This window comes from Miscanthus floridulus, chromosome 8, assembly GCF_019320115.1.
Source record: "Miscanthus floridulus cultivar M001 chromosome 8, ASM1932011v1, whole genome shotgun sequence".
NCBI classification, from domain to species: domain Eukaryota; kingdom Viridiplantae; phylum Streptophyta; class Magnoliopsida; order Poales; family Poaceae; genus Miscanthus; species Miscanthus floridulus.
The window spans coordinates 50,321,343-50,341,623 of NC_089587.1; the positions used below are offsets into that span (position 1 = coordinate 50,321,343).

General features: G+C 41.5%; 2 protein-coding genes across 3 annotated transcripts; one reads left to right on the top strand and one right to left on the bottom strand.

Annotated features, from left to right (window-relative positions):
• The first annotated feature begins 10,019 nt into the window (after positions 1-10,019).
• On the top strand, positions 10,020-16,537 carry LOC136471950 (probable gamma-aminobutyrate transaminase 3, mitochondrial). Of its 2 annotated transcripts, none has more exons than XM_066469699.1 (19): positions 10,020-10,169; positions 10,679-10,800; positions 10,911-10,995; positions 11,134-11,206; positions 12,212-12,309; positions 12,529-12,621; positions 13,190-13,263; positions 13,668-13,706; positions 13,790-13,878; positions 13,957-14,033; positions 14,129-14,203; positions 15,039-15,086; positions 15,163-15,246; positions 15,334-15,421; positions 15,498-15,576; positions 15,661-15,751; positions 15,843-15,921; positions 16,140-16,255; positions 16,349-16,537. In XM_066469699.1, the coding sequence occupies exons 1-19, from the start codon at positions 10,125-10,127 to the stop codon at positions 16,421-16,423; spliced, it is 1,530 nt and encodes a 509-aa protein (XP_066325796.1). In that variant the 5' UTR covers positions 10,020-10,124; the 3' UTR covers positions 16,424-16,537. The 2 variants fall into 2 exon arrangements, with proteins under 2 accessions (XP_066325796.1, XP_066325797.1); XM_066469700.1 differs by having other exon boundaries at positions 15,537-15,576.
• Positions 16,538-18,744: 2,207 nt separating this feature from the next.
• LOC136471951 (protein CYSTEINE-RICH TRANSMEMBRANE MODULE 9-like) lies at positions 18,745-19,431 on the bottom strand. Its single transcript, XM_066469701.1, has 2 exons — positions 19,124-19,431; positions 18,745-19,032 (listed from the first exon to the last, which is right to left on the bottom strand). The coding sequence occupies exons 1-2, from the start codon at positions 19,300-19,302 to the stop codon at positions 18,987-18,989; spliced, it is 225 nt and encodes a 74-aa protein (XP_066325798.1). The 5' UTR covers positions 19,303-19,431; the 3' UTR covers positions 18,745-18,986.
• Between the last annotated feature and the right edge of the window lie 850 nt (positions 19,432-20,281).

Below are 20,281 nucleotides of genomic sequence, written 5' to 3' on the forward strand. Positions count from 1 at the left end.
GCTCCTCCACCTCGGCCAGCGTTCGTGCGCCCGCAGCTCCGCCTCGCTCTCTGGCACGTCGTGCTCACGCCTATGTCGACTGATTGAGCCTAGGTAGAGCCATCTCGAGCCTCGCCACCGTCGGCCATGGCGCCGCCGTGCTCGGCCGTCGTGGAAGTCGCCCTTCCCACTCTTCTCCACCCTGCCTAGGTACCTTCCCGCCTTCGCCATCTTCTCGCGAACCTCGTGCTCCCGCTAGCTTGCCCTATCTCGGCCGAGAATGGCCGCCGGTCTCGTGGCCGAGCCACGCCGCCGCGACGTCACAGCGCCGGCGTGGCCTCTACCTCAGTCGAAGCCAGGCCAAAAGGCCATGGGCCGACGCCCTGCTGGGCCATCTCCCCCTTCCCATTTGCTCAGGCCGCGCAGGCCAAATGTGGCCGTGGGCCGATTAAATCCAGCGGGCTGGCCTAGTAGCAGTAGGATAAATTGTTTTCAATTTATTCTTTATTATTTGAAAATAGAAATAGTTTGAAAAATGTTTGGATACTCAAAGTTGCTCCAAATCTATTAAAATAAATTTGTCTAGGTTCCTTATCATCAGATCTACTTGGGAAAATTATTGCATGTTATTTTTGAGATACTTTGCTGTAGAATTTTATTTAATCATGTATATTGCTGATAACTTGAAAAATATGTAGAAAAATCTGTAGGCTTCAGAAAAATATGATTTCTAAGTTTGTTAATCTTCTTATGTAAGGTACTTCCTAGGAAAAATATGTTTCATGCATGTGCTGTGGGAAAATTTTGAGGTGTAGTTCAAGTACCTTTAATGGCTGATTTTTGTTATTTTAGTTAAAGAGCAAACTTTGTATAAAACATGCATGTGATAATTTTTGTACAGTCATTGTATGCTATGAAGAACCTAGGAAAAATACTAACTCTGTTGTTTGACACTTTTCACAGTTCAAAGTATTTTTATGTTCATAATCCTGCCATAGCTTGCTATTTTTGTGTAGGCTAGTCCACTCATTCAAATACCATGAAAATCTGATAGTAGACTACTTAGGGTAGTACTATGCTATAGTAATTTTCTAAGATTTTTCTAAGCAAGAAAAATAGATATTTCTATTCAAACCTATTATTAATTAGGTTTAATTAAGTGTTTCTCTTTGTGGGATTAAGAAATTAGTAAAGCTTTGGTGTATCTTTGAAGCATTTAATAAGATGTGTTGACTTAACATATTAGTAGTAGAAGAGAATGCAGTAGATGACATGTGCTTCTAGTATATTTTCTTGGATGATGTTGACTACCTTGCATTTAAACATATTCATTGTATTCATCTCATCCGATGCACCGATTGCATAAGCACTTACGCACATTGCATCATACAGGATCACAAACTGAGAACCCAGTCGTCATACCCAAGGAGTCCGAGGAGCAGTTCGAGGTGTTGCCGCAGGAAGTGCCCGAAGCCGATGAGGAGGACGTTGAGGAACTTCCAGAGTGCCCCGATCACCGTCCGAGCTCCTTCGAGAGAGGCAAGCCCCGGAGCATTTTTCTCCCGGTTTGCAATTATTAATTCAATGCTTTACTTTAATTGATGTATTACATTCAGGAGTTATTTGCAACCATTGCTGCATTATACCTTATCTACCTTTGTTATACTATATCCTTGTTACCCGGGTATCCGCAGTTGAGTCAATGCTTAGCTGGCTTAGACCGGTAGAAGTCGGGTGATTTTCTGTCACCTGCGAGCTATAGGTGGTTACTTGGATCTGCTTGGATGACTATGAAGTCATGGTATAACTAAGTGTTAAATGAAGTTGAGACCGGATGGAGACTTGCAGAGTTTTGGACTGTAGTGTTTCCGTCTGTGTCGATTAAGGACCGACCATTGTTGGGCCTCGAGCCATGTTGAACGCATGCCTTACATTTAGCTGGCCGGATAAAGTACCTTCCGACCGCGAAGCTAGGAGATTATTTGGGCCGAGTAGATTGCCCGCAACGCACTGTGCCGGAGCAGGTGTGGTAGGACACGGGAGCAAGATAATAAGACCAAAGTGCAGTCGGTCGGCCCCCGGGTACATGTGGTTCCTGGCAAACTCGAGATTCCTAGATGGTTGACTCGGTGATCAATATCTTACTTTAGCGGGTGAGTGAGGTTTGTGTAAGGAATAAATCACCAGCTGGTTAGGAATCGATTCGAATCGCCATCGCTCCTGGATAGTGAGCACTTGACTTGAGTTACTTCATCGTAGTAAATGTTTATGAAACACTTGGACAGTTATAGTGAATATGATAGTATGGAAGTTGTTTAATGATCATTGGTTATCATTATCTGCTTAATCACATGTTTGCTCTAGTATAGGTGCAAATCTAGTCGATAGGTTAATAACAATTAACTTGACAATAATGCTTTAAAAAGGGTCTTGAAATGCTAAAAATGCTTCTTTTTGCAAATGAGTCAGCTACCCTACTATAAAGCCCTTCATAATCCTTGGTGTCACTTTTTTCGGTTATATCAGGTAAGTCTAGCTGAGTACCTTCTCGTACTCAGGGTTTTATTCCCACTTGTTGCAGATGGACAGATGTATTACGGCTACTGTATTAACTGCCTTTATCCTGCGATGGGTGATGCTTAGGACCATGGGCATGGTCATTCCTTACGTCTCGTCTAATGCTTTTGTTGGAGATGATCATTCGCTGGCACTATATTTGAACTCCGCGTGAGTGTGTGTGTGGTTTGAACAAATGGCTTCCGCTACTTTTATTTGAACTTGTTTTGTAATAACTATGTTGAAACTCTGATGTATCTGAGATTGCGAACTTTTATGTAATATGTGATGGTGACCGCTAAACTTATTACAATCTTGGCTGGAATGAAAGTTGGTTTGAAATCCTTCATGATTTCATGGACTACCGGGTTATACGGGCTTAAGTTTGCTAAATCGTCTGCTCTGGTGGATGATTTTCTTACTTAATTTCGTATAATTGGTCGGTTCTGTTACAAAAGCCAAGATCACACAATTGCCCAATGGATAGCAAGTTGAAGCTCAATGATGCAACATAGAGTGCATTGGAGATAGAATGATCATTTGATATTGCCACTTTGCCCAATCCTTTAACCTTGCCCTTTGAATTATCTCTAAATGTTATTTTCTCTTGTCCATCTACCTCTTCATCTAGTGAGGTGAACATACATGGATCACCGGTCATATGTTGAGTGCAACCACTATCAATAACCCAATAACTTCCACCGGTCTTGTAGTTCACCTACACACAAGAGATTCAAGCTTTTGGGATCCAAACTTGTTGAGGGTCCTTCACCTTCTCAACAAGTGACTTAGCCACCCAAATCTTCTTAGGCCTACGCTTGTTGGGGAGTCCTAAGAACATGACTTTCATCTTTCCACTAGAATCTTTTCTGAGCATGTAGTGAGCATTGAAAGCAAAGGGTCTAGCATACTTGGGCAAGAGTTGTGGTGGTGGAGTTTGACACTCATGAGCAAAGTGGCCTTCTTGTCCACACTCAAAACATCTCTTTGGATTTAGCTTTGGCTTTGATTGTTGGTGTTGAGCTTGAGCCTTCTTCTTCTCTATACTTGCCATATATCCAATGCCACTTCTATCCATCTTCATGACGGTATTCATGAGTAGCTCACTTTGGAGATGCTTGCCTCTAGCAAACTTGCTCAATCCCACCTTGAGATGCTCTTTCTCCATCTTGAGCTTCTTGTTCTCTTCCTTGAGAATATCATTGTTCTTCTCTTCCTTGAGTTTCTTATTTTCTTCTTTGAGCTTCTCATTCTCAAGGATCAACTCTTTGTCATGATCGAGAGTTTCTAGCACAATGATGTTGTGACTTTTCATCTCTTCAAGATCTTTCATGAGCTTCTCATGGTCACTCTTGAGCTTGACATACTCATCATAGTCATTGCACTCAACCACTTGCTTGCCTTTGCTACTAGATCTATGCTCAATGCTCTCTTCAATTAAATCATCACATGAGGTAGCTATATCAATCTTAACAACATGGTTAGTAGCAACATGTGGCTCATTTGGTAAGAATTCTTATGCAATAACAAGGGTATCATAATTGATCTTTAGAGTTGTATATTCATCTTTTAGCTTGTTGTGACTAGTGATAAGCTCATTGTGCACCCACTCAAGTTTATCATATTTATCTTTAAGCTCTTTCTTAGAAGATTTGAGCTCCTTGAGTTTGGATGATATAGAATCATTTGTTTCTTTGAGCTCATCATTAGCCTTTTCTAATGTATCACACTTAGCTAAGAGTGAATCATTTTTAGCATCAAGTTTTTCATTTGTAGCTCTACTCTTTCTAATGATCTTAGTGTATTTTCTTAATATTTTGACAAGATCATCATATGTGGGTGAATCATCATCGCTATCGCTATCATCATCACTAGCTTGCTCATCATCACTACTATCATCACTCTTAGTTACCTTGCGTTCACCCTTGGCCATAAGGCATAGGTGTGTAGAGGATGATAGCGATGGTGGCGGTGAGGATGCAAGATCAATAGCAATGGCAGCCACCTTCTCATTGTCACTCTCATCATCGGATGATCCACTTGATGAATCAATGTCCATGAGCCAATCACCGACAATATAGGCCTTGCCACTCTTCTTCTTCTTATAGAAGTCTCTCTTTTTACCATCTCTCTTCTTGTATGGCTTGTTCTTTTTCTTTTCATCTTCATCACTTGAATCATCTTTCTTGCCCTTGTTCTTGAACTTGTCTTTCTTGGGCTTTGTGCATTGATGAGCTAGGTGGCCAAGTTCACCACAATTGTAGCAATCCATCTCAGAGATTGGCTTTCTTCTTGAGCTAGTGAAGAACTTCTTCTTCTTGCCATCAAACTTGATGCCACTCTTGTTTAGCTTCTTTAGCATCTTGGCGGTCTTCTTCACCATGAGAGCAAGACTTTCTTCATCATCTTCATCACTTGAGCTCTCATACTCAAGTCTTGCCTTGCCCTTATCTTGGCTAGCTTTGAATGCTAAGTCTTTCTCTTTCTTCTTTGTAGAGGAAGAGCCATCTTGTGGTGTGATGTGCATATACATCCCATGAGCATTGATCTTTCTCAAGATTTGTATCGGTGTAGCGGCGGAAAGATTACCTTGATGTAGCATGGTCACAATGTGCCCATATTTGTCAATGGAGAGGACACTCAAGATCTTTCTCACAATGTCGGATGGTGATATTTGAGTAAGTCCAAGCCCATGGACTTCCTCTACAAGAACATTTAAAAAAGAATACATTTCATTAGCATTTTCTTTAGGAAGCATCTCAAAAGAATTTAGCTTTTTAATCATAAGATGATAGCGTTCCTCACGCTCACTCTTGGTTCCCTCATGGAGTGCACAAACATCCAACCATAGTGCATGGGCGTCTTTGTGGTTCCTTACACGATTGAACACATCTTTGCAAAGTCCTCTAAAGATGGTGTTGCGAGCCTTTGCATTCCATTTTTCATAGTTTACTTCATCGCCTTGAAGTTGTGCGGCATTCTTAGGTGTTGGGAACCCTTAAGAGGCGGCTCTAAGAATTCCAACATCTAGAGCTTCTAGGTATGCCTCCATGCGAATTTTCCAATATGGAAAATCATCCCCCTCAAAGATAGGAGGAGGTACATCCCCGTAAGACATCTTACTCTAAGTGGTTAAGCTTAAAAACGTGAGCACGAGGCTCTGATACCAATTGAAAGGATCAAGATGCCCAAGAGGGGGGGGGTGAATTGGGCTAATTCTAAATTTTCTTGCAATAATCAAATCCTATGGATAGCCCAATTAACCCCTTGTGCCTAGAAAAGTGTTTCTATCAAATTAACGCACAATAGACTTGCAACCTATGTTCCAAACTTACTTTAGCATAGCAATTCTACGAATGTAAAGACAAGTATTGAATTGCTCAAAGTAAATACTCAAAGTAAATGGAGAGAGGAACGCGGCGATGTTTTGCCGAGGTATCGGAGAGTCGCCACTCTCCACTAGTCCTCATTGGAGCACCCACGCAAGGGTGTAGCTCCCCCTTGATCCGCGCAAGGATCAAGTGCTCTCTACGGGTTGATTCTTCGACACTCTGTCGTGGCGAATCACCCAAAGCCGCTCACAACTTGAGTTGGGTCACCCACAAGCTCTGCCGGGTGATCACCAAGCTCCCAATCACCACCAAGCCGTCTAGGTGATGGCAATCACCAAGAGTAACAAGCACGAACTCTCACTTGACCACGCGAAGCCTAATGAGAAGATGGATGCACACTTGTCTACTCTTGATTCACTAATGAGGTTTCACTCTTGGATTCTCAAATCACAAACACCTCACTAGGACCTTGCTCTTCTTGGCACTCACAAACGTGTTTCTCAGCTGTTGGAATGAGCAAAAGTAACTCCACACACGAGTGGAGCTTCTATTTATAAGGCAGCCTAAAAAATAAACCGTTATGAGCTTCTACGGGATGACCGGACGCTCCGATCGTTTTGACCGGACGCTCCGGTCAGTTCAACCCGCGCAACAGTTTTCAAGTGATGACCGGACGCTGTCAAGGTCTGGTCAGTATTGACCGGATGCGTCCGGTCACTCTTGGATGCTTACTGTAATCGACCGGATGCTGGATACTCAGGGTCCGGTCACCACTGACCGGACATGTCCGGTCACACTTTCTCAAGTCTGGACCCTTACTAGAGTCGACCGGATGCTGGCCCTCAGTGTCCGGTCACATTGACCTTCCAGCGTCCGGTCACACCAGACTTGATCTCCTCGGTCAAATGAACTGACCGGACCCTGCGGCCAGCGTCCGATCGCACCGGAGCCAGCGTCTGGTCAGTATTTGACCCTCCATTCACTTCCAACTCTCGATCATATGTGAATAAAGTTTGCTCCAAAGGATCTTAGGCATTCATAGGAGCTACCTAGAGCTAGTTTTAACAAGTGTGCACCACACCTAACTCACTAGACTCAACTAGGTCAAGCTACCCGTTCATACCCTCCTTAATAGTATGGCCAAAGGAAAAACAAAGTCCTAAACTATTCTAAGTGTCTCTCCAACTCCAATCGACACTTAGAACTAGTCATCCTTAACCTTATCGTCAATCCTTTGAAAACCGAAACGATTTCCATCGTAGGGGCATGACAACCTCGATTGCCCAATCGATCTCCATTATCATGACCTAACTTTATTTGCCTCTGCAAAACATACGTTAGTTATAGTAATCTTGTATTGTCATTAATCATCGAAATCCAACTAGGGACCTAGATGCTTTCAGTGGACTCAATTAATTCCTCAGTTGAGGAATATATAGCCATATTTCTCTATGTGGCTGGGCACAATCAGAGGTTTAGAGTTGTCCATCAGAGCTTTAGGAGATCCATAGAGATAGTTAGTAGACAGTTTCACCAGGTTTTATATGCTATTGGGGAACTGAGGGATGAGCTGATCAAACCACCGTCTGGTTCAACACATGTCAAAATCTTGGGTAGTCACAAATGGAACCCCTTTTTCAAGGTAATTGTTGGCTACCTTGGTTCCATTATATTGGTTTTAGGTTCATGTTTCTATACTTATGTTTCATCCTTCTTCTTAGGACTGTATTGGTGCCATTGATGGCACCCATGTGTTGGCAAGGGTTCCCAGGCACATGCAGGGACCATTCAGGGGTAGGAAACAAAGCTGTACACAAAATGTGATGGTAGCTATTGATTTTGATCTAAAGTTTACATATGTGCTGGCTGGGTGGGAGGGTTTTGCTCATGATGCTTTGGTTCTAGCTGATGCCATAGAGAGAGATGAGGGTCTAAGTGTTGCTGAAGGTAACAAATTTACCCATAGCCAAAAAGCCAAATTGTACTTAAGCCTTTATGTTCTATCTTGTACGCCAATCCACCACTGCCTTGTAGGGAAATTCTATCTAGTGGATGCTGGTTATGCTTGCAGACCAGGGTTCCTACCTCCTTACAGGGTGTTAGGTATCATCTAAGGCCGCCTTGTATGGAACTAGTGTTTCATTGTTGGACATGTGTAATGTTTTATTTGTGGACACCACCTGAGACCTGTATTGCTTATGCAAATATGTTTTCCCTGCTATTCACTATTATATATTTGGATGATGACTGGTGTACTATATATGGAGCTTAGATGGCTAGGAATGGTGGTGCTAGTGGTGGGTTTGTGGCTACATCTGCAATAGCTGTTAGAGTAATTGTTATTGGATGTATCAATTATTTAGTACTTGTAATATGTGATTTATCATGTTGTAATGTCACTGAACTTGTGTAAACTGTCATCTAATTAATACTGTTAAACTACATTGCCATGGTTATTTGCTAAAATGTTGCAACAGCTGCTTTATTGCCTTGTGTATGAAAACTGTGATCTTGAGCTACATGGGGAGCTGTCCAGGCAACCGAACACCCTCCCAACCGGACAGTTGGGAGGTGGTTAGGAACACTGACAGCAAAACCAGGCAAACAAACATAGTCCCGCATGGGCTTAGCCCAGTTGGGAAAAGCACCAAACAAGGTGCTGCTGCACCTATTGGGCCTAGCCTTACCCAGCGTGGCTGGGGTGGTCCATGCAGGCTACCGAGGTTCAGGCAAACAAACACGCCCTAAATATCTTTATCTGTGGTGCTACTAATACTGAGGTATACTTGTCTCTAGTGGGTAAGAAAAAGAAACCTTTGGTGAACACAAATGTTGTACCCAGTATCTCCCACATCCTCTCCAATCAATTGGAATTCCTTATAATGAAGTGCCATTTAATTTATGCATATGAAGTAACAAATTTATACACACTCATTGTTTTCCTTAAAGCTCTGTTGTACAAGTCAGAGAGTTGAGAGCTCTAATTTATATGCATATATGTTTCCTGCTTTAGTTCCCTAATTGAGATTGACAGGTTGCCGCTTGCCACCGCCCACCACTAGTATTTAATATGCATATGCATAAATTTTTAATCACTCTTTGATAAGATTGCTATTCGTTTTAAAAATATTAAATGATGAATGAAGGCCAGCGGTATTGTTAGGCCCTAGACGCTCATCAAATGGTGAACATAAACATGATTAGACGGATTAAATGGCGGACTGATTGACCATTTATTCCGTTGGAGGATTTCAGCCACCCACACTAGCAGTCAACTAAATAATATTTAAATATATTATGGAGGCATTATTTAGTTTTCTTCCCAAATTTTTTATGCTTTCTAAAATAATTGTTTTACACACATAAAATGTATACTTGCTACTTGCTCGTATATTTGTTTTTCACATGCACATATAATTTAGTGGTCTATGCAAAACCATTTAATCCATTTAACTCTGTTTACACACCATATAAACAATAAAAGATAAATAAATGATGACCGATTATTTACCATTTAGATTTTGGGATAACATTCGATAATATCAATCAGTCCAGTCTATAGAGGATGCTGCACTAACAATGTTTAAAGTAAAACTACGAGATGGTTAATTTCACTAATGTTGTCTAGAGAACTTACTAGCTATAGGTATAATTTTAGTTATGTACATATCATTAAGCATTTTTTTGCCTTTCAGTGCGTAATGATCCTTTTTCACCTATTCAACATTCCATTATTATTTTTAGCTCAAATACAGTTAAGCCGTGTCAATATAAATGAGTAAATATATACATGTGTGTGTGTATATATATATGTGTGTGTGTTGGTTTAGTATTAGTTTAAAGACGTATTCGTTGGCCGTTTACTTTTTAAAAAATATTTTTATGGCTCCTTGAAAAGCTAGGTTTTGAAGACTTAAAATAGTTTATATGGATTGGATTTGGGATTAATAAAATGTGATAATAAATATAATACCCGCTTTTCACTTCATATAAATCATAACCAACCATGGCCGAACACAAGCTAAATTTCAGGGCAGATTCATTGTATATGCACGTACGCGTGTGCGATTCCAGGATGGACGTAGCAATCTTTAGTTCCTTGTCCCCCGGGGCCCGCAATTTTCGGATGCGACAGAAATCGACGGGATAAAGTTCCACCACGTCCCCGTCCTCCTCCCAGAGCTTGTCAACTTCCAAGAACCCGTGAACTGAAGTGAAGTGAGGTGGTTGGCGGAACCGGAGCCCCGGCGAGACGAGATGATCGCACAAGGCCTCCGCAGATCCAGCGCCGCCTCCTCCCAGGTGATGATCTCTCGATCACGGTCGCCGGTCGCGGATACCGGATATAGGCGGCTGTGTCCTCAACCATGTTTGTTTTTTCCGGCCTAGCGGTGTGCACGAACTTAAAAAGCTGATTTCTTTATTTTTACTTTCAAATCTTTTGGGGGTCAGAAATGAGATGTAGATAAGGTTTTTAGTTAGGTTAAGGGCAGAGGGGAAAAATAAGGAAGGACTTCTTGTTTTTTTCTTCGAGCCGAGCAGCCGATGGAGCAGCTTATGTGGACTCAATATTTTTGTGATGATGCAGCTAGTTCCATTCTCCATATTGTTACAAAACCTCCTTGCGTGAACTGAAACTGTAATTACTTGGTTCAAGATCATGACTTCCTTTCGGACAGTTTTGACGCTCGACCTCGAGTAGTCCAGGACACTGGAAATCGTTTTTGTTTCAGTCAGTGTGTCCTTTTTAGCTATTATATCTGATCCCCTCTTATTTTTCTTTGATCACTTTTCCTCACGCCGTCACGCAGGTTAGCAGGCTGGTGAAATACATTGCTAGTGCTGGAAGCTTGCAAGGGGGACACAGTTTTTCAGAGTCACCTGCCAGATATTACAGTTCTGAACCTTCACTTCAGGCGACAGAAGAAAATGGGTGTGTAAAGTTTCCATCTGCAGAATTTGACAGTTTACTGTGAGCTAGGTTGTGACGTGTGTGCAGATATGATTTGTTCTGTTTATGCTAAAATATATTTTGTATGTCAGGTTTAAGGGGCATAGCATGCTGGCTCCATTCACAGCAGGATGGCAGAGCACTGATTTACATCCATTGGTTATAGAGAGATCAGAGGTTATGCGCTCTTACTTTGTGCAATTTTTGGTTCCTTGTTACAATGCAGTACAGGATTTTGAAAATAGATATTACATGTTTATTCGTCACATTGCAGTGGTTGTCAGTGGCGCCTTACAAATTGTGGCTCATTTGCAGGGTTCTTACGTTTATGACATCAATGGGAAGAAGTATATTGATGCTCTTGCAGGATTGTGGTGTACAGCTTTAGGTATTTGGAAACTTTGGTGGCAGATTTGGAGAAATCTATATGATTGATTCCCAGATTTGCAATGTAGTGAAGTAAAAAATAGATAGTATTGTCTGTTGATAAACTTTCAACAAAAGAAATAGAACAAAGATACTCCTGGAATTGACTGAACTGTACTTTCAGTGGAAACTGACTGACACTCACTGACTACTCACACTGGATAAAACTCTACTGCAAAGATAATGAACAAAATTATCAGCTAATACAAGTAAAAAATATATAGTATTGTCTGTTGATAAACTTTCAACAAAAGAAATAGAACAAAGATACTCCTGGAATTGACTGAAACTGTACTTCAGTGGAAATTGACTGACACTCACTGACTGCTCACACTGGATAAAACTCTGCTGCAAAGATAATGAACAAAATTATCAGCCAATACTAGTCAATTGTTGACCTCTAAAGACTAAAGATGCAGTATCTTTTATTACTGATGTGACACCGTGACCGCTGACCGGTGGCACACAAACTGCATCATGGTAACTGTAACATATTCACAATGTTAGTCGGGCATGGGGGTGGGTATTGGCTCTTACTCGGGTGTGTTTGTGTGAATTTTTTTCTCAAACACGCAGAAGAACTGCACATCATTTATATTAAAGGTAGAAAACATGGTCCAAATACATGCTGAACTGCCCCTATCCACGGCCTAACTTACAAATCCTTGGCCCCGGCCCGGGGATGGTCAAGGCAGCTCCTGCTCGCCTGCCTCCTGCATGACCTGCTGCACCAATGGCCTGTGTCCATCAAAGACAGTTTTTTTTCCGAAAGGGCAGCAAGATCATTGCCGCAAAATTTATTAGACGAAAAGGATTTGACCCATTTTTTAGGAAAATACAGCATCAAAGACACAGTGGTTTGTGTGACTTGAAAAGAATGTTCTGAACATTGCCAATAACACTTCTGTCTGCTACATTGCATGTTGCTAGACTTAAAATTTGTATACACTGTTCACATTGTTTTCAGGTGGTAATGAGCCTCGACTAGTCAAAGCGGCAACTGAGCAATTAAACAAATTACCATTCTATCATTCCTTTTGGAACCGTACAACCAAACCCTCATTGGTAATATACTTTTGACATATTATCGTCCATCTCCGAATAGCGTATTTTTGTTGATGATTTTCTGTTTCAAACTTTTCCATTGTCTTACACATCATTTCCATTAAAGAAACAAGGGATCTTAATGTGGACCAATGCATCTCTATGGCTTTCTTATTATGTTGATAAATTGCTAGTTTGCAAGCCTTGATAGTTAATACTGCCTTGCCAATATTGTTACAGGACCTTGCAAATGATATTCTCAACATGTTCACTGCAAGGGAAATGGGAAAGGTGTTCTTCACAAATAGTGGTTCAGAAGCAAATGACTCCCAGGTATGATCATTGATAAATAAAATACTGATCATTTGTTGGAGTTTATTTCCAGTAATATTTTAACAGTGGCCCTTTATCTCTAAAATCTCTTCTCGAGTGTAAATAATATGAAACAATGTATATTTTGTAAATAACTTTATATTCTAGTTTAACCATTTAGACTTTATATTCTATTTTACTGAAACATTACCAATATGATGGTTACGGTGTGTACACTTCTGTTCAGGGGCGGAGATAGGGCCAGTGCTGCCGCGGCTGCAGCACCGGCCCAAGAGCACAAAATGTTCAATAATATGTTATTTTAGTAGCTTGATGCAACTCATTTATAAATGTAATCAAACATGCTTTTAATCACATTGTTGTCAGCAGTGTACTTAGCACCCCTCCTGCCTAAGTTTTGGCTCCATCCCTGCTTCTGTTTCATCCTTTTGAGCAATTACCTGTACATGCTAAAAAGTGCTACATTAATGATTCCTGTTTATGACTGCTGCTTATTTTCTCCATTCCTGCTGATCTTCCTATGGTATTTTTTTTCCAGATGGGCTGACATACATGCTTTCTTTAACAGGTTAAACTAGTGTGGTATTATAACAATGCACTGGGAAGGCCAGACAAGAAGAAATTTATTGCTCGCTCAAAATCGTGAGATCCCATTTCCTTTCTCTAGTCTACTGTCTTCAGCAGATATTTTTATCACTGCAAATCTTGGTCTATCTTTACTTGATACTCCAATTCAATCGCTTATTGGTTGATAACTTGGGAAGAATATACCATATTGACTTGAAGGCCAGTAGAATTGCTTTGCGTATCAGTTCCAGATGATTATAGGGTCACAACATGCACCTTCTCATGTTTGTTGTACTGTAATTAGCAACAAAAAGGACCGTCCAATAATTAAATTGTACTCCATAGTTGTTATCCATCTGCATTCATGTATTATCTCAGTGCTAATATTTTCTAGTCTTGAAGCTTTCTAGTTTGATTTTAACAAAATCTTGAAGTATTTTGAATGACATTACAACCTTTCTTCTTCTTTGTTCTTACAGGTACCATGGATCAACCTTGATTGCAGCTAGTCTATCAGGGTAACCAAACTATCCCATATGTTCTGTTGTTCTAATTTGAGTCAGTTCACACGTATTTGTCACAAAATTTTCTTTATCTGTAGTCTGCCAGCGCTTCATCAGAAGTTCGATCTACCAGCACCTTTTGTCCTGCACACAGACTGCCCTCACTACTGGCGATTCCGTCTTCCTGGTACCCCGATTCCACTGTTTTTATGTACAATACCCCCCCACGATGTTATGCTTACTAAATGATTCTGTTTCGATATAGATGAGACAGAAGAAGAGTTTTCAACTAGACTTGCAAACAATTTGGAGAATCTTATCCTCAAAGAAGGACCTGAAACAGTAAAATACTATCTATATATTTTTTGATAATGGAAGAACCATTCTTATACTTTTACATATGTTTAAAAAATGTTTATTGTCTTTGCCCTTTTCAGATTGCTGCTTTCATTGCTGAACCTGTAATGGGTGCTGGTGGTGTTATCCTTCCTCCAAAGACCTATTTTGAGAAGGTGATCTACAACAGTATGTGACACAATTTTTTTTCATGACTCCTAAGAAAACATAGCAAGGGTTACTGCAATTCTGTGATTATCTTTTCAACATCACAAACATTGACTTTAATTGGATTTAGCTCCCAATCCTACATGGAATTTGGAACCAGATCTTTCATCCCATTAAGTGCTTGTTTGAATAAACCCATTTGCCATGTGGATTGGGAGGGATTGAGGAGTTCATTTCCCTCTTGAATCCACATGTAGGGCTTTTTATGTCCGGAGGGGACTAAAGGGGAGGTTTGGGGGAATTAACCGAAGGAACCTGTATTGGGATTTGGGATGGAATGGGTTTATTCAAACAAGCGCTAAGACTTAGTTTAAGAAGGAAATCATAAACGCACTACATTCTTTCCATTAACTGGAACGTAAAAGTAATTCTTTGTGTCGATTTGGGGAGCTTATTACTGTGTGCCTCACTCACACTCTCTCCTTTTATTCCACCAGTTGCACAAAGTCCCTTTACAGATGTTCTAATTACACCAACACTTTGTATCATTCTTCACTCTGGATGTCTGAATCAAGGCTTGCATCGAGGATCCAATTATCACTGCATGTTCTCTCCAGTTTTTCTGTCATTTATCTCACTATTGAAAGAAGGTGTTTCTGATTGTTATGTTGTAATAACATATTCCCTGCATTGCCAACTTCTTTGTATTGTTATACTTTTACAAAAAGAAAAGTGTTTCTCAGTGCAATTTGTATAGCTTAGGTTGTTTCAGGTCAAATGTTTTTGCTGCCATGCTGCATTGCTGCCTCTTTTGATCTTATGAAATTCTGTTCCTCTAAACAGATTCAAGCAGTTCTGAAGAAGTATGACATCTTGTTAATTGCGGATGAGGTAATATGTCTCCAGAAAAATGGAAAAGTCAGGATATTGCTAGGTTGAGAATTTACTAAGTCAACATCTGGTTTAGGTCATTACTGCATTTGGAAGACTAGGGACAATGTTTGGATGTGATATGTATAACATTAAACCAGATCTTGTCTCCATAGCTAAGGTTAGTTCAATATAGAGTACTTATTATTTACAAGGGTACTTTTTTTTGTAAATTAATGGAGAACTTAATGCACTTTTCCCCTAACAGGCTCTTTCTTCTGCATATATGCCAATTGGAGCAATTCTTGTTAGCCCAGAAATAACGGATGTAATCTATTCGCAGAGCAATAAACTTGGTAAATCTAATCCCATCATGTAAACTCATTTTTCTATTGCTACTATATTGACAAGAGGCACATTTCTTTATTAAAGGTTCTTTTTCTCATGGCTTTACATACTCGGGACATCCAGTTTCTTGTGCTGTTGCTGTAGAAACCTTGAAGATATATAAGTAAATAACTCTATCTAGTGATGGAAAATACTCCTTTTCTGTCAACGTATGTGTCTGATTAATCCTTCATATAATGTCTGTTAGGGAAAGGAATATTATAGAACATGTTAACAAAATTGCTCCAAGGTTCCAGGAGGGAATCAAGGCCTTCTCAGGAAGCCCAATTGTTGGGGAGGTACACATCTAAATGAGTAAATTCTTATTTTTACATATTTCAGGGGATCCTTTCTTATTTATACTGATACATTGGGCGCTCCTCCATACAGATACGTGGTCTGGGACTGATACTTGGAACTGAGTTTGTTGACAACAAATCTCCAACTGATCCATTCCCAGCTGAATGGGGTTTGTTACTTTATTGATTTCGTGTCCCATTTTCAAACAATTTTAGAAATAATCCAACTTTAAGGCTGCCCAAAATGTTCTCTGAAGACTTACTTAATGTTCATGAATTAGTGTAGCATATCAAGGCAAAATTTGTCACTGTCCTAGAGTTAAAAGAAACCGTGCTGAGTTATTTGATGGTGATAGAATTTTGATTTTATTATGATTGGTAACTCCAGGTGTTGGTTCGATCTTTGGTGCTGAGTGTGAGAAGCGTGGGATGCTCATCAGGGTGGCTGGCGACAGCATCATGCTGTCACCCCCACTGATCATGACTCCCAATGAAGTTGAAGAAGTGAGACCATTTTACATTGTCCAGTCACTTCTGCCTTACCGATATAATCATTTAACCAACATGAAACTAACAAAAGTCTGACTGACCTCTTAGATCATAAGCAAATTTGGCGATGCCCTGAAGGCCACAGAGGAAAGGATTGGAGAACTTAAATCCAAGAAGAATTAGCCAATGCTGCTGGTTGTAACGATGGTGAGGATGACAATGACAATGTTCAATGTACAGTGCAATTTCAAACTTTATTTCAATAAAGTGCTGGAACCTCATAGTTGTTGCATAGAATGACAATTGTTCCTTGTTATCGAGCAACAGGGAATACAACCACTTTCCTTAAAATGAGTAGCATACCCTTGACTTTGTGCTCGTACAAGTTTTACAAATATGTAGTGCTATGTAGCTTGGTCTCCTAGCCTAGTCCCCTAACGGAAGGTCCCGGGTTCGAGTCGCGGTCTCCTCGCATTGCACAGGCGAGGGTAAGGCTTGCTACTGACATCCTTCCTCAGACCCCGCACAGAGCGGGAGCTCTCTGCACTGGGTACGTCCTTTTTTTTACGTAGCTTGGTATAATGTAGGGTCACAATTTTTCTGAAAATAGACTATTACCCCTGTTCATCCAAATTTTCCAGCTAAGCTAACCAAGAAAGAAAACAAATTAAGGGCTCCATTTCTTCATTATATAGCTAATACATTATGGTTAGCATCAATATGGGTTGACATCAACTTGACTACTACTGATGGTTGTGAAGTATATACATAGCTGTATCTTATGTTTAAGTAGGATCATATAGACATGAAGGCTATGGTCAAGGTCTGTATGCTTGTCCCATGGACTCTGATGATGGGTTAGGTTGGTCTTGTGTTTGGGTATAGTTTGGTTGGAGCTTTGGGGTTAGGTTGCTTGCTTCATCTTGTTGTTTCTCTAAGTTGGAATCGGTCCATATAGGGTGCAAATACAGGTTGAATCTGTGTTCAAATTCGTCGTCTGTTTGACATTCTTTGTTTTTCACCGAGGGTTGAATTCCGCTGACAAGGAATGTTCCTCTGATTGACCGTCAAATGGTTTCGTCTAAAACGGTTGGGTTACGCCGTTAGGGGACTAGGCGAAGAGAACAGGTTGAACTCTATCAGGCTAATTAACTAAACCTACAGGCATACTCACTTTCATCGCCTGAATACTTCAGGCCAACTATGCACAAGCTGTGCATTATTGTTTTTTATGTCATATGTATTCAAATTCTGTACCAAATTTATGATTGAGAACATTGACTGAATCAACGATACAAACCACGACAGAAATCTCCAGCCTATCATTACGTATCACAGGACGGCATGACCATTGGCAGCAACACATTGCGTCAATGGACATATTGTTTATTTGGGACAGATCGTGTATAATATAAAACAAAAAGGATAGAAATGCAACCCAAATGATCATGGTGACCATGTCAAGCCACAGCTGGGGAAATGAACAAGAGCACCAAAGTTAGCTAGAGAAATAACAGACATGAGGCCTGTTGGGTACTGTTGGGATTCTGTGCTGCTACAATTCTTATGATGCTCTGCTTGATATATTATGATGAGTCCTCTGTTTTGCCGAAAACATCTGTGCTCGCTCGAGTCCAGCCGAACTGTCAATGTAAAGCCAAATAATAGAAGAAAGAAATGAGGAACCACATTTCTTTGTCAAACAAAGGTGTATCATTTTCAGTGTATACCTAGCTATGATGTTTGGGAACTGTTGACGGTTGCCCCCGCCTCCGTTAATAGGTTTTGCCCGCCTCCGTTAAGTTTACTGCAGTAGTGATAGCTAGCTATGATGTTTGGGAACTGCTGAAGTAGCTATGGTTACTATCTAATACATTTTGTCGTCATCAACTTGGCCACTTTGTGATGGCTGAGAAGGATGATCTTGCGGCGAGACCCAAGTGTTTTGTCTCATTGTATGTAGTGGGTTTGGTTGGTCTTGTGTTTGGATTGAAGCAGCTTTGGTGCGTTTGGTGGCTTGCTCCCGTTGAGAATCTCCAGGAAGGAATGGGTCGTCAATGTCTATACAGGCTGCAAACGTGCACGGAGTTATATTTGTTTATTTCTTCTAGTTCTAGAGGCGGAGAGGCCAGAGCATGGGCAGGGCAGGTGTGACATTTGTCAGTTACTCAGTTTACCATGATTTTCTTCATTTCTGAGAGCTGAATTCCTTTGGTGCTGTAGATTATTCTTCTGAATTGACCAGAACGGAAGATGGTCAAATTCAACTTTCGCTCGTTGAGCAATCAGCGGCTTAGCATCATTAAAATTAACGGCACGTGGTGTCAGGTTTATTATAATATTATTAGTCTATTTTCCCTTTTCAGTTATGTTGGAAGTGTGGTTAAAATACATGACATATATAGCTGGACCTGAACCGAAAGGAAATGCAGGTATTAAGTAGGAACGAAATTATTGAATGAAACTAACGTCGATCGAATAGTATCGTGGAATGGAATAGCGGATGGCGCAAAGCAAGAGGAGCATATATTTAGCATCACAAAAGAATGGCTCAACAAATACCCAACACATGCATACACGGTGTACAACAACAGGAATGAATTCGAAGACGAGTAACTCTAGGTACGAGTAGAATATATATGTATGAGAGACACAGGCACATAGCAGGGGCAGAGCAGCACGTGATGGAGCACGAGCAGCTAGCAGCTGCCCCGGTGGATCGATGTCGTCGTCGTCGTCGTCGTGCTCAGAAGCACATGTCGAGGACGCAGCAGCAGCAGATGGCCGCGCAGCTGTGATCAGAAAGAAGAAAGCTAGGTGATCAGAACGCATCATCTGGAGGGTGGTGTTGTTAGCATACAAAGACATATTATAGTTGCTCACCATCCTTTCCAGAAACCGTCGCCACCGCGGCTGGTGGTCTGCTGCTGCTGCTGGCCGTAGTACGCGCCGCCGTCCTGGGTCGGCGGGTACGCCGGCGGTGGCGCGACGTAGGCCGGCGGCGGGGGTGCGCCGTAGGCCTGCTGCTGGCCCGGTGGCGGGTAGCCTGCTTGGTAGCTCATGGTGGATGGATCGATGGATCAGCAGCTAGCAGATCAAAGATCGATGGAGCTAGACTACCAAGAAGCACTGCAGCAGTGGAATGCAACGCAAGAACAGGACGACCAGCGGAAGAAGCAGAGCAGGTGGAGGTGGACGGAAAGATGATCGTAATGGCCCCGTATATATACAGGACCGGAGAGCGTCATCGTCGTTGTGTGGCTGATCCATCCGGAGAAACGGTTAGCTAGGGAAGGCGCGTTCAGAAGCGGCGGCTGGTCGCACTGTGTCACTGTCACCTAGACGGCTTGACCCTAGCGATTGGACGCGCTTTTTTTTTTTCGAATAATTAAGAAAAAGAAAAGTTTAACCATACCCACGACACGCTTCTCATAAGCGCCCTAGGAGTTCTTACAATTTGACTGGACCTTCCTAGCAGACTGTTTCAAACTTCGATATTACATAAAAGTAAACAATCGAACTACGAGCAGCGCACTAACCTACGGAGCTGTGCGTCTCCGTTAATGGCCGCGCGACTCTGCTCCGTCATCCGAGAAGAGCCTTCTACCAGTCGTAGCAGTGGTCATCGGGAACAGCTCGTCCAGTGCTTCCACTTCGCTCGACGTCAAGTTCCTTGCGAAAAAGTCGTCGTAAGCTCTCTTGGACACGGATGAGATTAGACCTGTCGGCGATGCAAAGCCTATACTTCGCATGAGCAGCACCTCGCCCCGCTTAGAGATCGAAATGTGCGCCAATAACTGAGCGACAACCATAAGACAACTCATGTTAAAACGGAGCAGACGGATTGCCGCGCTCTGCGTAGATCGGCTCTCGTTCCTGCCTCGGAACATTCGCCGGCCCAGCCCGCCTAAAGTTAGCCAACGTCCACGTGGAGGAGGATATTGCCGGAGCACTGACGGTGCTGGCCTGGTTAGGTCTTATAGTTAACTGAGACTGAAAATATACTCCTTCCATTTCAAAATAATTAATCTTATAGGATTC

Excerpts from the sequence above, each read along its gene's own strand:
- LOC136471950 (XM_066469699.1), top strand. The coding sequence starts at position 10,125 with ATGATCGCACAAGGCCTCCGCAGATCCAGCGCCGCCTCCTCCCAG. Across the intron at positions 14,034-14,128 it reads TCAAAGAAGGACCTGAAACA|ATTGCTGCTTTCATTGCTGA; the intron begins GTAAAATACTAT and ends TGCCCTTTTCAG. Across the intron at positions 15,577-15,660 it reads GAAACCTTGAAGATATATAA|GGAAAGGAATATTATAGAAC; the intron begins GTAAATAACTCT and ends AATGTCTGTTAG.
- LOC136471951 (XM_066469701.1), bottom strand. The coding sequence starts at position 19,302 with ATGAGCTACCAAGCAGGCTACCCGCCACCGGGCCAGCAGCAGGCCTAC. Across the intron at positions 19,033-19,123 it reads GACGGTTTCTGGAAAGGATG|CTGCGCGGCCATCTGCTGCT; the intron begins GTGAGCAACTAT and ends TTCTGATCACAG.